Raw genomic sequence first — 18,213 nt, 5'->3', positions numbered from 1 at the left:
AGGAAGGACCCCTCCACCAGGTTCTGCCTGCAGCCCAGCAGGGACTCTCGGGGAAGGAAGCCCTAAGGTAGCCAACTGGAGTACTTTCTGAGAGTACATTAAAGCAATCATTAATCAACACATTAATCATTAAAAGAAAGTGGAGTAAACTAAATTCAACAAGCTACAGCTGCAGAATACAGCTGTACAAGTCTTGAAAGCAGAGCAGGAAAAGATTTATTTTTTTTTTTAAAGATTTTATTTGTGAGTAGAACTTAATGATACAAGAAAGAAAGAAAAATACAGGACTTTATTCTGCCCCAAAGTGTGTAACCATACCATACATGACTACATTTCATATTGTAATACAAAGAATTAAAAGAACAAACTACAAAATTAGAAATTAAGAGTCATTGCATATGTGGTCAAGATAAATGGAGGGACTCCATTAAAGAACTGAAACATACAGCAATTAGTCATTTAATTATGACCCTGCAACAGAACACAATTTAGCAAAATAAGTATTGTATGCTTCCTAGTGTACAGAGGACATACAAGGTTGAAGTACAAGCCGAAAGCCATTCGTGCCATGCAGTCCTGACTAAACATTGCTGCTCCGGGGTCTCTCCTGCACAGTGCTCTCCTGCTGCTTCTGTCCCACCCTACCTCCACCCGTTCCACAGCCGCCCACCCGACACTTCTCAACGACGTCACTTACTACCTCAAACCTCTCTGCCCGTTTGAGGCCTTACGGCTCTCGTCCTCCTTCCAGCTGTTTCCCCTTCGCTGCCTGAAAGCAGCCCGAGGTATCGGCACCCCCCAGCCTAACACAGGCCCTCTCCGTCCGCAGCCGCCTCCGACCGCTCAACCCACCTCTCCTTTGATGCTTTCTGCTGCATGAAGATAAGGCATCAGTTTTCTGCTATTTTACCAATTGCAATGTTTAATATTGTCCTAAAAGGTTACATCCATATTCTGTTTTGTTACAGACGCTTACTGTGAGTCAGTGTTTCTCTCTCCCACACTGGGTGTCAATGTTTTCTGCTGTTAAAACCAGAAATGCTAATACTAGAAACCAGAAGTGGTTACCAACCTTCCCCGCTTTTGGCTGGGGTAATTATGCACGGTTTCTGGAGAATTCCTGCAAGCTTTACCTATCTGATCTTAAACTACTTTTACGATTAGTGATAGACAGAAGCATGGAAATCACTGGAAAATAGTGAGTTCAGTGGCAAAAGTGATTTTCTTTACCATGCTACATATTAAACAAACATTTATAGCAAACTGTGAAAATACACCTCTAAAGTTACTTGGGATTTCTGTACTTTACCGCTGGCAACAAAAAAAAAATTATTAAAGAAATGCCAGGTTTTGTAAGTGAAAATAATTAATATAAAACAAGGTTAAATATTCAGTGTAATGCATTTACATTTTTATCACGGGAAGGAACAATCACAAAAGGCTGCAAATAGGGTTTATATGCAGCAGGTTTGCATGTGCACCCAAGGGATTCTTAAGAGGGTGAAAAACCCCTATGCTAAGGCCCAAAATACAACTGCCCATGCCTCATACCACCAGCTGAAAAACTTGTGAAATACTTTTAAGACAGTTACTTTTTAACCTTTTCTAACAGCCAAATTACCATGTGACTGTTTCTTAGGGAGGCAAGACTGAAAGACAGTTTCCCTTAAACTATTCACTAGAAAAAAAAACAAACAAACAAACAAACCAAAACCAGATTGGGCTCTTTCAACGCACAACATGAGCGGAACACACCACAGTTATTTCAGTCCTAGACATCAAAGATGATTCCACGAGCCAGTTATAAAATAAAACAAAGTGAAAAACACCTTCATTTTGTTACAATAGTCAGAGGGGAGAAGGAGAGGAAGGAATGGATAGCCTCAAAGCTTGACTAAAACATGATCTGTAATCACAAGCTTGCAGAAGTTTACATGTCAGTTCAAGAACACATCCCGCTTGAAAACACCACAGCAAAAGCATCCTCTCTAAAAGTCAATATTTAAGAAGAAATTTACTTGTGACTTGGAACAGAATATTGGAAAAGAACACTTCTTGTGGTAAGCAATGTGTGTTTTATTTTTAATTGTGAAAATTTTTTTATTCTTTTGTAAAGCGGTGCAGGCTTTAAATTAAAAAGCGATCGAATACCTTCCACATGGAAGTCATTTACATTTGATTACAAATTAGGGATCAGATCTGCGGTAGCTGCTGAAAACACAGGATTAGCACCTTTTTGGACATTAGTTTCTGGTTATAACCTTAAACAATCAAGCTATAACTTGAGGGGCTGGTTGGATTACTTGTTGCATTCATTTACATAATAAGACAAAACACTCAGTACGATCTGGTACATTCTAGTGGTTAATGGATTTTAAAATATGACAGTGTTTCTGCAGTGTGTTTGGCCTTTAGGAGTCACTCTTCTTTTTGCTCTTCTTCAGGAAGGAAGGAGTGCGAAACTTCTTTTTCTTTTTTGATGGGGACTTCCCTGGAGATTCATCACTACCTGCATCAGCTGCTGTCCCCTCCTCAGCTGTTGGTGTTACTGGCTCTTCAGCGGGTTGAGACTGGGGTTCCTTATTTTCCACTGCAGGTGATTCCGTTTGGCTTTTGGGCACATCTTCATCACATCTCCCTTCCTCCTTTCCTAAGGGAGGGAAGCTGAGTGCTTCTGAAGGCTCATCAGGGGTGAGATCTGGGAGGGTTTGCTTGAAAGTTGCAGCGTCACTGTCATCTTTGTAAGTCTGGTCCTGCTGTGTCTCTAGTGGACGGACAGACAATGACACAGTTAGTTTACGTAAGTGTCCCTACAACAGAGACAGTGAAGCGAGTTGATGATAGAGTGCTCTCTATAAAAAAACCTAAGATATTTACTTTGCATAAAACCCTTTGTAATAGGTCTGTTCTCCTTTAGCTTTGGCCACAGAGACAGAAATAAGATATTCAAAAGTTTTGTTGGCTTTTATGCTTCTTACCACAGAACAGATAAAGCTGAATTGCATCATGCTGGTGTAAACCAGCAAGAAAGTAACTGTTCAGACTGCTCTCATGTTTTATTTATAATATTTGCACACAACATGAGATTTTAGTACAGCAAGCAGGAATTAAACCTACAGTTTTCATTGGCATTGAAGAGAGAGCATCATGAAATTCTGTACCTTGATTCTTTTTTCTTTTGGTGGGATAGAACTGGTTGCTGGTTTGCAGGGATCTGATACATGCAAATCCATTAATTTCTAAACTGTTGGCTTGCCAATTTTTAATCACAATGCTTCGATTTTCATAATATTCTTCCATGAGATCTAACAGATGTTGCTCCAGAATATGATTTCCTATCACAAAGGCTTCACTTCTTTTGCAAGACATGACTATATATTATGGATTCCTAGACGTAAAGTCCATGTAGTTTATCAAATCAAATGAGCTCAGCAGGTTATGTGATACAGCTTTTTTTTTAAAAAATGTATGTGACGTCTAACAGCAAAACTCACCCCTGTATAAAGGAACATCAAAAATCTAGTGATAACTTTACATCCGAAGGTGAACTTCACCACTACTCCCTCAGTTGTAACACTTCCCTCATTCACCACTATGCTTCAGAGATGCTGTGTTTAAAGCTCCAATTTGTGCATATGTATTTAACAATGAGCACTTTTTAAAGTTCCCTGCAATGTTCATCACTGCACTGTAGCTGAGAAGTATCTTGTTAGCGGTGCCAAATATATCCCCATTGATGTTATGTAAGGAGGAATTTAGAACAAAATCCAGGCCATACCCATTGTAAAGGCACAAAAGAAAGGCAACTGTTTTTCCCCCTTTTAAAATCTTGTTCATTTTAATCTGAAAAGACTGAAGGCTTTCACAAGAACTTACAGAAAATACTTGATACTTTCCCATTCTTCCTATGAAAATGACAACGAATGTTCTTTTTATTTCTGCCAGATGGGATTAATAATCCTCTAATATACTTCAGAGGGCTCTGTTCTGTGAATACCTGCTAGAAAACCATGTTTTACCTAGAGCACCATGAACTTCTAATAGGTTAAAAAAACAAAACACACTAGTATTCAGTGCCAAACACTCAGAATGCACAAGTTAGCAGTTTAAAAGTTATAATGCAGGCAGGATTTAAAATAGGGTGAAAAAGAGAAAGCAACTATGTACATTACAAGCTGCCTCCTGAAGCTCTAGCTTAATGTCATATGTATGTGACACACAAATTTGTAAGAAGCACCACCTACAATTCTTCACTACCACTACACTCTTTTTGGATTTCACTTTACTTCTCAGGAATTAACTGAAAGCATTGCTGAGCTCTTCTCCCTGGGATCCAGGGACAGGACGCCCGGGAATGGCTCAAAGCTGCACGAGGGCAGGTCGAGACTGGACATCAGGCAGCATTTCTTTACCGAGAGGGTGGTCAAACCCTGGAACAGGCTTCCTGGAGAGGTGGCCGATGCCCCAAGCCGGTCAGTGTTTAAGAGGCATTTGGACAATGCCCTTCACGACATGCTTTAAGTTTTGGTCAGCCCTGACGTGGTCAGGCAGTTGGACTACATGATCGTTGTAGGTCCCTTGCAACTGAAATAGTCTAGTCTATTCATTAGCTGGCCCAATTTTTAGAACAGGCACCATATTAGATTATTAGATTATCAGAGAGTTTTGGTTTAACTTTTTAAAAGAAGTTTAAGAAAGTTTTAAACAAAGTTTTAAAAAATGAGATTAGAAATTCTTAAAATTAAAAAATAGGAAGCCACAGGCATTCAAACAGCACTTGCCAGTTGGCCTAAACATTGGATAAATATAAACAGGTTTATAACTCATTAATCCAGGACTGCTATCCCTTCCCAGTCAAATTACCATCATCTTTACTAAACAGATTAACATTATGCTGGAATCAAACAAACATCTGTTTATCTAGCTCATGAAGGGCAATATTTTACCAGAACTAGGGTGACTTACAAATTCCACATTTGATAAAGAAAGTATACAATATGTAAATACCTTGCTATTCTACTTGATGGATTTCAGTAACATAACCAGGAAGGTCTGAAAATATATCTTGCTGCAAAACCTATTTACAGCTTAAGAACTCAGCAGTACCTCAAAATTTCTTCAGTTTTTTTGAATAATCATGTCTACATCCGTGCTCTCCCTTTATATATACTGTGGCATAAGAATTTCAAAAGTAACATTAATACCGGTGTGGGTTTACAATTCACATTATCTATGAAAATAAAGGTTTATGGTTTTTTTTCCCCCAACACAAACATGTGGACAAACATTCAAACTAGGCTATAACTGAGTTAACACAACACACTTTTCTGACTTCAGCTATGCTTAAATAGAAACAATATGAGGGAAAAAAAGTTGAGAAGCAGCTGTATACAGAGAACATTGTCATTCAAAAGAACTTCTGCCAACCAAAGTTGTCATGGCATGAACTTCCAGTTACTCTTTAAAACAAGCTTAGTATGTTTGTCCTGGAAAATTTATACAACTAGAAGAGTTTGTGGAACACAATTCTCAGTTTAAAAGAATTTTCAGGTTTTAGAATTTACTAGTAACGTCACAGGTGTCTACGATGTAGTTTGACTTTCACATTTATGACAAACACACTGACTTTCGGATATAACAGGACATACAAATGGAGGGGGCCAAACATCCTTATTACTTTAAAGTATAATCTGAGGTAGCCTTGCAGATCTAGCTGAAACAGCCATAGAAGTTGCTGCCACCAAGTACTTGCTGCTATTCCTCGGCCGGAATTTGCATTTCCCTACAGCTGACATATATAACATAGGAGTAGTTCCATATCCACTTCTGTGCAAAAGTCTGCTGGGTAAGTTTAAATCAATGTCAGTGGTAACACTTTTGCACTGGAATAGATTAGGAACTTTCTTTCATTTCATTACCAAGTCCAAGCTGTGTAGGCAGCAGCAAACTGTTGGGGCAGAAACTCCCAGACCTGTTTCAGCTGTATCTGAAAGACAACTTCAGACTATTCCTTTTTAAACTGAGGAATCGGACACACAGATATGGGAACACATAATGTCACTTTCACAGTCTCTTTCAAAGGGGAAGTGCATTTTAACATAAGATCTGTAACTAGCTAGAATTTCATGAAATCAACAACTAAAGAAATCAGCGTCTCAACTGAAAAAGCCTGCTTTTTTAAAAAGAAACAAAAAACAAAAGCAACAAAAAGCCCTTAGTAAACAAAGATGCAAGAGTGAAGCAAAGCACATAAGCAGGTCAGAGTATGGAATGATACTTACTATGGTAACAGGTACTCTTTAGCATATCCATCTCCTGTTTGTAACGCAGCCACAAGAAGAAAAAAGCACAAGTAGAGAATCTATGCATTCATCACAGCCATTGTGTTAAGTCAGAAGAATGGTTGCAACCATTCTTATAGGAAACAGAATGAGATGAAGTAGTGAATGGAAGACTAACAGACAAATGATATATCCAATGTACAAGGTAAAGGAAACAAGACAAAAATTAGATTACACCTGTTCAAGATTGTTATTTTATCCTTTTTTGAGGAAATTGTAGACTTTACTAGCCCTGCTCTCATTTAGTTAAAACTACTCCATAAGGTGAGCAAATAATGATAGTTAGATTCAAATTGAGTTGGAAATAATATTTACTGAGGTGTAATCCAAGTACAATAACGTTTAAGAAATGTGCAATCAGTGAAGGAGATTTACCAAAGCATCTAATTTGGTGTCTGGTTCACCATCAGACACTATTTCATTTCGTAAGAGCAATTCTTTCTCGCAGAAAAGGTACAAAGGGTAAATCAGTTGAGAAACACCAAGAGATGACAAGGCAGTACTGAAAAGATGAAAATTTGTCTTTATATTAATGCACACTTCTTTATTATTGTAAACATAAGTCCTATTACACTCATAGTTCAGTGTAGTATATTTTAGGTAGTATAAAAATAAATACAAGAAATAATTTACCTTTATTAGATACTAGTTCATACATTTTCATGCGTCAGTCACTAATGATGCAGTTACTGGTTTCCCCTGGCCCCCAAATCAGAAGAACATACCTTCCTCTATTTTAATCGGCGTACTGGGAGGGGTGCGAGCTGAAGTGTGATCAGGGGGGCTTCTCTCTTTCTGTTGCCTGCCGTCTTCTGAAGGTTCTGCAGATGCAGACAAAGAGAAATTAAAAAGGCAGACAAAACCTTTCAGCATGTGAGAAAACAAGTGTGTCCTTTTGCTCCATGCACACAAGATATGAATACATTTTTCTGAATCAAAATTCTGCCAGGATATTAAATAATACCAAAACAAGCAAAAGAAAATTAAGTGATCGTTTGATATTAACAAAACCGTTCGAGTCACAGTTGTGCTCTGTGGTGTTTTGTTGTTTGGGTTTTTTTCATAGGAGGGCATGAATAATGTAATTGTTTATGAATTGGTTTATCATGCTGTTCCAAAGAAAACTTGTGAGGAAAAACCACAAGGAAGATAGAAACAAATGGGGCGGGGGGGGGCATAGGGAATGCTATCAGACCTACACAAGATAATGCTCTTTTGCTTGCTTTGTATTGCTGAAACTCGGAGTAAACAAAATTGCATCCCAAAAGAAAAGAAGACTGCACAGATAATCAGAGAAACATGCAGTAATTAAATGATTCAAAACAGATTTCACAGTGCTTGGTGTATTTGTTATTAGTATTGCTTCAAGGTTTAAACAGCCCTAGATCCAAAGGCAAACTATTAGAGTACACCATGTATCAGGAACAATATTAAAACATTGTTCCGTACAGTTCACCTATACAATTACAACTGAAATCAGTCCCACAGATGAGAGTCAACTGACAGAATCTCCAAATGGTGTAGATAAAGAGGTTGCTCCTTAGATTGCAAGCACAGCTGTACCATATTAGTAATACCTGAGGCCTCAGCCAAAAGGCCAGGATCAGACCTTAATGCTTTGATCACTGCAGTATGAAATTCCTTATGGAAGGACTTCTGCCCGTCTGTCTCTTCTCGGTTAAGATGTGTGATGACTTGCTGCGTGGTCTGACAAGAAACCCATGCAGCAGCAAACTGAGTGTTATCTAAAGATTTAGACAGTGATGATACGTCAACGATCCTGTAAAGTCTTTGTATCTGTTCCTTGAAAGGTTTTTGATCTGCCTTTCAAATCCAGAGATATTTTTTTTTTTATCTGATGTATTTTGCTCACTAATGGGCTGATTTCTAAGCAATGTGCTCTGTTCCCCAGCTGGTGTCTGTCTCAGTAACACAGTCTCTCCATATTTTGATATCTTATCTAAGAAGGATGTAGCAATGTTACTGAGAGAATAAATGTATGCAGTTATACAGGCCTAACAGCAGAGTATCCCACCCTGCACAGTCCAATACTTGATTGACCGAACACATACAATCTACAATGGCTCCTATACTGTCTTATTAAAAAGCAGAAGCAGGGAGCACACACTGCAAAAGAAATGGCACTTCTGGTTCCTGCATCACTCCAGGTTCAAAACCTAACAACAGATGAGCATCACAAGTATCATCCCTTAAAACTATATAGAAGTAAAGCAGGATAACCACTTCAGCAGATGCAGCAATGATCTCTTTTACAGCACAATTCTCTCATAATTCTATGGTAACTTAGAAGGTCTGTTTTGGGGGAAGTCCCCAAGATGTGCCATTGCCAAGTAGCAATCAAATGTTGTTCTGTATCTTCCCCATTCAACAGATTTCTCAAATCCACAGTTTTCAATGAGTTAGAAAACTGCAGTTTTGCTGCTGAAAAGCAACACCACCATTCTCTCACCCTAGACTATCTCTAGCACTAAGGGAAACAAAGCAGAACAATCTGCAATACTTTGCAGGACCTAAAATTTTTTTGACTGAAGTTTCAAGCTTTCAACTTCCTAACAGCAGCAGTAACTGGCCAAACTGAACACCCCAGTTTGTCTACAAGGATAATTTTTAAAATAAGATCTATGCATTTTAAAATAAGATCTATTTTACAGACCACTCCATTAACACTTAGATCGCACATTCTATCTCCAATATGCTTTTTAAATTTCTAATTCACACTGGAAAAACTGAAACATGCAAAAGCTGAGTAATTTATCCATGGCCTTTGCAGGTAACCCACCTTCCAATTAGTAATAAGCTTGCTGTTATTACGGTCTATTGCAGAAAAAACACACACAGAGAAACCAACCTTCTGGTCCCTTCTGCTTTCTTTCTACTTCTTTGCGATATTCTTCCAGTTCTCGATCAGTGAGTTTATTGAAGGGATTTGGTCCTGTTGTGCTCACTATGACTTTTGGTTGATATTCTTTCTCAATTATTGCCTTGGACGCAGTCACCAGTTCTCCCTGACAAAAGAAAATTAAGATACATCTGCAATCGTGCAGTAACTCGCAGAACCCTGAGTACAGAGGCTACAAAGCAACCAAAAACAAAACAAAAAGATAATATGAAAAATGCTGCATTTATTTTCTTTTAGATTAAAAAAAAAAAAAAAAATAATCTATGACAGATTTTTTTTTTTTTTTTTTTTAAATCAACAACAGGTTAATATAAAGGAGAAAACAGGTCTCATTAATCACTCTTACAGACACATCAGTGTTTCCACCAGGGAATATCCACCATTAAGCAGTAAAATCAAACAGCAGCCAAACAGTCTAGCTGAATTACATCTGAAGTCACAGAAGTATCACGTTTCTTTTTCTCCCCACAAAAGAAACAGGATACCAGGCCCAACTGCAGGGCAGTCTGGGCACAGAATACCTGCAGAACTTCACAGGACTCGGCTCATAGGTATTTCTGTTTGGGGTTTGTTTGGGGGTTTTTTGGTTTCGTTGTTTTGTTTTGTTGTTTTTAATAAGGGAAAAGCCATTTCTAGTAGCTACTACGTAACATCTAACAGATATTATAGTAAAAAGCCATCTTCTATGCATTCTGTATACACCAGATTAACAGTTTATTACAAGCAATTTTTAACTAATTAAGGTTAACTGTAATCTTATACAAGTTAGCATATTTGCATCTATAACATCATACAAGCCAGATAAGAAGTTATACAAATAAAAATAAAACATTAGCAATTCTAAGTACAGCAAGTTCCAATGGACAAAAGCAGCTGCATCAGAGATTCTCTAATACTAAGGTTTTTAGTTTTTCTTCTCTAATCATACAGTAAAGACTAAAGCCATTGGCTTTTCATTGTCTCGGATACGGAAGATGCTTGCCTGGGTAGCTGCTGTATCGTTCAAGTGTCTTGTTTAAGCATTTGTTTTTTTCATTAGATATACAGAACTCTACTCACACTAGTTTGGAAATGACTGATGTGTGGTCTGTGCCTTGTGTCATTGTGATACCTGAACTGCCCTCACTGGTGAAAAGAGGTATCTGAATTCCAGTACCAAATAAGTACAGGTTATTGATTGGTCCAAGTCATCTTCATATTCAAATGTTATTTATACCAGTATTTAAAAGAAAGCATTAGAAAGCACAGTTCAAAAATAAATAGCACCAAACAAACAGACAAACATTCCATTCCATGTCCATGCTTGATGGACAAGCATGAGCTCATCACTGTAAAACTGAAGATGAAATTAGACAGAGTACTGTTTTGGATGCTAAGAGCTGCTTTGGACAAGTTGTCAGCACCAAAACGGTGGCAGACAAGAATGTCCAGATCGAATGAGGACAAGAGCGGTTATATATTTCTGAAAGCCTCATGAGAGATCCCCAGAAATCTGGTCTAGAGCAATCCGGGGAGGTAAGAACAGCTGATTGTTAGAATCTATGCTGCTCTTCAGGAAGCAAACACCAGCCAGAAGTACTGAAAAACAAACAGCATAACAACAAGTCTCCACTATAAGATCCTGAAAGGAACTGCAGGAGAAACGTCTCTAAAACATTATAGCTCACCTCCATTTCTCCATAAAATAAGAGGAACTCTCATCTCAGATGCAGAATATGAGTAGAATGTCAAAAGCCTTTTCTCAACTATTTGCATCAATACCAGAAAACCTCCAATTTGATAGTCATGGCTTTTCTTACAGGATAATGCATAAGAAAGTCACAAAAACATCAACCTTTGTCCAAATCCTAATTGTTTTGTAGAAAATGTGAAACACCCCCAAAACTGCAGGTTCCAGCTTTTAATGATGGCAGAAAATTGGTGCCCATGGCAGTTTTATATTTCCCTTTCTATCTCTATCCACCCTTCAAACTAAATGTGTAGTTTTAAGTGAAACTCAGCAATAAGTAGCAGGGGCTTGTAAAGCACTGATTTCAGGCAGAGTTTCTAGAGTTTTCTAGGATTACAAAAGTCAACAGAGGAACAAGACATACAGTGCACACTGGTATTCCTTCCTGGAATGTTTAAGAAGCTTTGAATCTTGTCTGCAAGTTAAATCCAAAAATGACTGGGTAGAACAACTTTCGCATGAAACCACATTTTACTGAATGCCTATTGATTTAATAATGACGAACAGCAAGACACGCAGTTTGCAGCAAGATGACTACTGCATTGGCATTATGTGTTCTCCTTAAGAGAGCACCTTTGTTAACTACTGGGAATAAAAGCACCGCATCAAGCTTATCACATTTACTAAATTAAAAAACCAACAAAGCAAAACCAAACCCACACAAAAACCAAACCCACCATCAATGCAAACAGTATTTGTACTGTCTGAGTATCTCTGACCTAAGAGAAATATTGAAAGAGATCAGAGGCAATGACAGTAAGCTGATTACGTATTACAAAGAAAAACCACTTGTGGTTTTTGGACTGTAAAAGCAGAAAAATTACACAAGAGACCAGAAGGGCAAACTTTTGATCTGCTAAAAGCTGTTTCCAGATTAACACATCCAGTTTGCTCAGTATCAATAATATGGAAGCAGTTCAAAGGCCACTAGTGAAAATTATAAGGGTAGAGGGACTGATTCTATGGGGAAAATAAATTATAGTAGTATGCTAGTAAGTTCTACAACATGATTACTCTAAAACATGAACAAATCAAAGAAGTAGAGATGCATTACTTCACGAATAGGCCACACAGCAGCTTTCCAAGAATTCAAATAAAAATATACAACACCAAATGAAGAGAGTAACACGGGACAGAAAGGAAATGAGAATAAAGGACTAAAAAGACAGTACAAGGCATATTTTGGATTGTTAAATGTGACACTAAAATACACAAGACTTTGCAGAGCTATCAACCTGTCCATGCCGTTCGGAGATTCCTACAAACGTTCAGAAAAACTGAACAAGAAAATTGGTCTGGAGTTGCTTCCAGTATTAGAGAGCCTGTAGAGAGGGAATAAATTCCTATATAAAGGACTGGCACTCTGTTTCAATGCAGGATGACATGTAAAAAACAAATGTTCTGGTGATTTCATCTGGATTATGCTAGTACTAGTATCATTTTGATGACAATTCTGCTACTATTTTGATGACTATTGGAAGTTTGATTGCATGTGTAAGCACCTGAATATCAACAGCATTTTCTCCACTGTAAGAAATAATGGATAGATCACACTCATGAACAGAATATATTTTCCTCCTGAGAATTTTGTAGGGCCATACTCTCCCACAAAGACCCAACAAAGGGAAAGGCATTTATAGCCAATTATACACAATATACCTTCATACTAAACTTGGACCTCACATATCCCACAAGGAAATTTGAAATTATCCAGTCATTCTGCAACTTCTCCACCAAATCTTGCTTTCAGAGAAAAATTCAAAATTGCTATGAGGTGACCATCATTTAACAGGCAAGCACTTCATCTTGTTCTCAGGGATAGATATGAGCAAAACTGGACCCTCATACATGCCAATTTTTCTCTCAATCAGACAGTAGGTTCATAATAATTGTCTGAAGTTAACAATTGCTCTTACACAACCTGGTATTAATGCAGTGCCTTTATCCAAAAAAACAAGATTCTTAAAGTACTGTTCGTGTAGAAGTCGCCATTAAAACAGTGCCACGTCTGGGGCAGAACTGAGAGGCTTTTCATGAAGAACAAAGCCAGAGAATTTCCATTCTAAAGGAAGAAACATGAAATGGGTGATTCCCCTTTTTACTTAAAATGCTTGAAAATTCATGTGAATTTACTTCTTTTTCTTGGTCATTGGTAAGAGTAACCAACATTCCCTCTCATTCAGCCAAGACTGCAGCAGAAGCTTGGTTAACCAAGTCTGCAACATGAATAAAATTACATGATGCACAAGGAGCTTGTGTTGCGACATGGCAAGGACTTCTCAGAACATGGACAAAGCAAATGACAAGGCAAAATGGAGTATTTACTACTGCAGCCATAGGCACAGAAGACTCAAAGCATTACATGCATACTGTACACAAACAGGATTTTTTTCATCCAAAATAGTGTGCATTAGTATTTGATATAAAACTCAATGTTAACTGAAAACATAATACATTTTAAGCATTACTGCAATCAGATGGAACTTTTTACTTTAACTGTAATTGAGTGTTGAAGAATTTGTCAACTGAGAACTTTTAAGTATCTGGTACCTAAAAGTCCTTAACTCCTTGATCTACAGGTCTCCTCAAAGTTTCATGTGATGTTTATGTGAGCATCGTTAAGATTTCTTGTACTTCCTCTGTTCCACAACACATGACTGATTTTTGACATAATCTTTCTACGAAATTTCTGTGGTGGTTTCTTTTGGTGTTGCTGTTGGGTTCATTGGGGTTTTTTGCATTTTTTTTTGGTTTGGTTGGTTTGTTTGGGGGGCAGGTTGTTGGTGTCGTCCCCCCCCCCCCAACAGGAAATTATTAAGCATTCAGGTCACAACCCATATTAAGATGATAAAGATTATGAAATAGGCCACTCCTACTGTAATTAACACTGTGATGTAATTTTACACAGTATTTCCAGAGGAAAGCACTTTCATGACACCACAAAAAGGAAACACATCATTTGGACATCTAAACCCTAACATGACACTACTAGGCAAAACCATATACCAACAGACCTGTTGTTGGCTCCTTGCCATCTACAAAAATGCAGGTAAAATATTTGACTAGTTTTATAGAAAGATGATGCCATTATCCAAAAATAATACTTGAAAGGTATCTTGCACATCACTGATGAAAGAAGCTGCCTTTGTTGTGATAACCAATGGATGACTATCATAAAAACAATTTTTCACTTTGAAGGTATTATTAAGCAGAGAATAAAAGACACGCGCTGCCTGGAAGAATTTGGCTTTGTTTTATTTTTCATCTTAAATATGGAAATAGTGCTTTATTATTTTTCCTTTCAGAATATGGATAAAACAAACTGTAATCTGAAAAGCATCATTATCAAATTCTCAGTATGATACAACCATCTATAACACAAACTGGCTCATTACACTAGAAAGCATTATAAAGTCATGAGATTTACAACAATGACGTAATTCAAAGTATTCTGGTTTTTGATGGGAAAGTTATTCTGATAATGAGATTGTTAGGCATGACCTAAACCAAGATTTAAGAATCTTTTAGATAAAATACTGGAGCAGAAGAGACACTGATGCTTATTTACACACTGTGCTACCATGTTAGATCACCACTACGAAACTCCTTCAAAACCTGGAAAGACAGCTATGGACAGATTGTTTCCAATGTGCAAACTGTTCCTGTTTACTCAGCCTCAAAGGACTGTCCCACCCAACCATACACACACCTCTTGAATTTATTCAGATTTAAAGTATATACATACGCACGATTACATGTTTGAAAGCCAATTGATTTTGGAAATGTGGGGCATTACTCAGCAACTCTTGTAGATAACCACAGGAAGTTTTAAGAAAACAAGACGTCTAGCAACGTACAATCAAAAGCTGACAGTGTTTGTCAGCATGACACACTCAGAACATGTGGATATTTTCAGAATTACACTGATGTAATCAGGTTGAGATTAAGCTAACTCAAAATGGATCTCAAATTAGAGCAATCCTACACTAACAGCATGCGCAAAGAAACCCACTATATGCAGAACCTAATCAGCACCTTAACATCGAAAGTGTTTCCTCACCAGCTTCTACAGACAAAGAAAAAGATCAAAATCCTTAAAAGATACTTTAACAGGGTAAGGTAACTGCTTGTATAGTTGCATATACATAATTTGGAGATCCATCTATTATTTTTTTTTTTTTCTTAGCCAAATCATTAGCTAACAGAGGGAAAAGGTCAGGGTAAGGAAGAGGTAAAATGAAGGGTGAATAACAGTATTTAGAGCAGTATGACAGGGCAGTACCTTTCTAACAGACAGAGATTTAGCGGGACTAAAGGCCTGCTCTGTGAGATCGAGCCCTTCAATAGATTCCGTACAGTCTGAGAGGGGAGCATCCTGCAACAGTAAATTGAGTAAACAGAGCAAACCGAGCCCAGGCTTTAAAACATCAACGAAAAGCATTATGATGCTTGCTAAAAACATGCAAAGAAACAGTAACTGGTAGATAAAATTGCAAATGACAATGAATTGACATGCACACAATATGACACCCAACATGAATAATGCTATGGTCATGATAAGGCTTGCCAAACTTTTTAAAGTATATCAGAAAATACTTATCTGGGGCAGTTAAAGCACTCAGATATACAGAACTTTAATGTCATTCAGCTATACAGTATAGCTGTATAGCTCTAATTCTTAACTTTACTTTGGAGCTATGATTCATAGATAAAGCCTTTTGTATATCCAGATATACTGCTTTGAAGTTTTACTGATGTATAATAGCTTTTTTTTCCAAACTGCTCTTCAAATAAAATATTATGAAGCATGATAAAACATATCTAACACGCAACACTACTGCCCCACAGTGAGCCTGCTGTGCCCAGTATTAATACTTCAAGATACATAAACTTGGAAAACAAACAAAGAAAAAGTGTCACAAAGCCCAACTAGTTTTGAACAAGTATCTAACCCATATAAATAAGCCTTCTGAATTTCATGCATTACATTCAGCAAAAAAACCAAGAAGCATCCTCCACAGACATGCTTGGGCTACATGGCTGAAGCCTCTTAAATTTCTGACCCTGAGCACTCTCGCAAAGACAATGGTGTTACCTCTAAGACTTACCTTATAAACAGTTACTCTCTGCCAATTAAAGAATAATTTTATAGTGATATATTAGGTGAAAGCAGAGGATATTGTAGATTAACTTTAAGCTAATAGTTGTAGGCATTTTATACTCTCACCTGTACAAGACTCCTGTCCACAACTACCCCAGAAAGAACCTGTGATTGAGGGCCTGCGGTTTTAATATCTTGTAAATTTTGCTCTCGGATCTGTAAAGGAAAGCAGCAGAATACAGTCATATGAACAACAGAGAAAAGTTAACCACATTTTCATATTTGAAAAAGGGGTGGGTGAACCTGCCAACAGGCTGCAACTAGTGTTGATTGCTATGGCCCTACCCATCAAATAAAACTTTGCTTATAAACACCACTTGAAGATAGGTGCTCAGGTTCCTAGCTGTTTCCTCACATTTCTCAGAATTTCATCTTTAAGTACCATAGCAGGTACTGTCCTTTTTTTTTTTTTAAGTATTGGCTCATAGTAAAACTCTACATATCAGGTAACAGACAACTCCAGTTTGCAAAGAAAAGTGAGAAGAGAAGCACAGAGGTCGTATTTATATAAGTCTATTGTACCTGACCAGTCATTTAGAGGTTTTTGTCACTAGCCACCAATACTGCACCACAATATCATCTTCTTACAGAACTTACTGTAAAACGCTGCACAACATTCAATTTTTACATCTAGTCAGGACCATATTCTCAAAAGGGCATATAAATATTTTTCTACGCATAAACTGACATTCTGGAATACTCCAACATATCCCTTTTGTTGCATCCTAAATATCTCCCAGTTCTTTCCATACAGAAGATGGGAACATAAACTGGATCTTTAAATCTAGGTATTATCTATCTAAATTAGATATCCTACAGTGGTAAAGAATTCGTAACAACTGACTCAAAATTTATTTCTAAAATATTCTGGTTCTTGTTCCAAGATAAATGAAGGAAAGCATGCAGCCAGAAAGACCTCTACTTTACAACTAAAAAGGACATTAAATTTATGTAAAAATACATGCATACAAGTACACAAACACAAGTATTTCAGAAAGTATGAGGATCCTGCATCATCTGTAGTTTTTTCTAGTTTACTACCCTTCTTGTCATCAGGAAGGTAAAAAGTTTGAAGTTTTACTTCCCTCCTCTTAGTTGCTTTATTCAAGTTTCTAATAAAACAGTATTTGTGTTTCAAACACCAAGAAACTGCTTGGCAATTTCACCAGACTTCTCATTTCAAGTGATTATTATTTTACAATGCCAAGTCAGGAAAAGCAAAAGCTCTGTCAACCTTACACAAATTATTTAGAACAAATCAGTATTCCTGCTAGTACCCCTGTACACAGACCTTCCTGTGACGTAATGCTAACTCCCATGTTCCTCATGGCCATCAGTTAGAAGCAGCAAAACAATCCAGAACAAGTTAAATATTAACAAGATACCAGTGCATATTTTATACTTTAAAAGAAATAAAGTGAAAAAACCCCAATGCATTCAATGCTTTCCTGTTGATAGATTGGTGACAAGAAGATCTGAAATTTGAAGACTGGAAAATTAACTGCTAGGTCATTTCAAAAAGACTAACATGCAGTTCCAAAGGCCCAAAAAATTTCTGCAACAATCACAGCATATAATAAAATATAATATGGAGAGAGATCCATAGACTTCTTTGTCGAGGCCACAATTTCAACTGGTGAAACCAAAGCAGGAAAACAATTCACTAATGTAAAACTATGATCTCAGGGAACAAAATTACTACCATAAACTCAGGAGTGGCTGTTTCAGAGGCATCCAGCAACTAGTCTGACAAAAACAAAATGTAAGACAATGAAAGTCTTCATATAGTGGACAGTAATACCATCTTTTTCCAAGATGAGTTCAGAACATTTAGGAATTGTTTCAGTATCTAGTTAGAAAGGGCAGGACAATACCAGAGCTGTGTTATTGAACCCCAAGAATTTCACTATAGCAACGTAAGTTAGTTCATTACAAGTATGTAACTTAATTGTAGTGATGACCAAAAAAGTTATTTTACTGCTATTACAAACCTTGTTCCTCATTTCTTGGACCTCCTTTGGATTGGTGTTCAATGGAACAAACAGGTTAGGGACAGCAGAGG

General features: G+C 37.3%; 1 protein-coding gene across 13 annotated transcripts in view; it reads right to left on the bottom strand.

Annotated features, from left to right (window-relative positions):
- Nucleotides 1-231: 231 nt before the first annotated feature.
- Nucleotides 232-18,213, bottom strand: part of ADD1 (adducin 1) — a 66,803-nt gene continuing 48,821 nt past the window's right edge. For 3 of the 13 annotated variants that reach the window (XM_030008944.2, XM_030008952.2, XM_030008978.2), the window contains 7 exons: nt 18,143-18,213; nt 16,218-16,307; nt 16,099-16,116; nt 15,273-15,365; nt 9,211-9,367; nt 7,067-7,162; nt 232-2,764 (listed from right to left, as the gene is read on the bottom strand). The exon at nt 18,143-18,213 is cut by the window's right edge and continues 31 nt beyond it. In XM_030008944.2, coding sequence (XP_029864804.1) covers nt 2,412-2,764; nt 7,067-7,162; nt 9,211-9,367; nt 15,273-15,365; nt 16,099-16,116; nt 16,218-16,307; nt 18,143-18,213 — 878 coding nt within the window. In that variant the 3' untranslated portion in view covers nt 232-2,411. Of the gene's footprint in view, nt 2,765-6,280; nt 6,316-7,066; nt 7,163-9,210; nt 9,368-15,272; nt 15,366-16,098; nt 16,117-16,217; nt 16,308-18,142 lie in introns of those variants that run through there. The other 10 variants (XM_041123361.1, XM_041123372.1, XM_041123383.1 and 7 more) reach the window with 6 other exon arrangements.

This window comes from Aquila chrysaetos, chromosome 1 (assembly GCF_900496995.4).
Source record: "Aquila chrysaetos chrysaetos chromosome 1, bAquChr1.4, whole genome shotgun sequence".
Taxonomy (NCBI): Eukaryota; Metazoa; Chordata; class Aves; order Accipitriformes; family Accipitridae; genus Aquila; species Aquila chrysaetos.
Note: the sequence above shows the minus strand (reverse complement) of the source record. Positions and strands in the feature narration are given on the sequence as shown.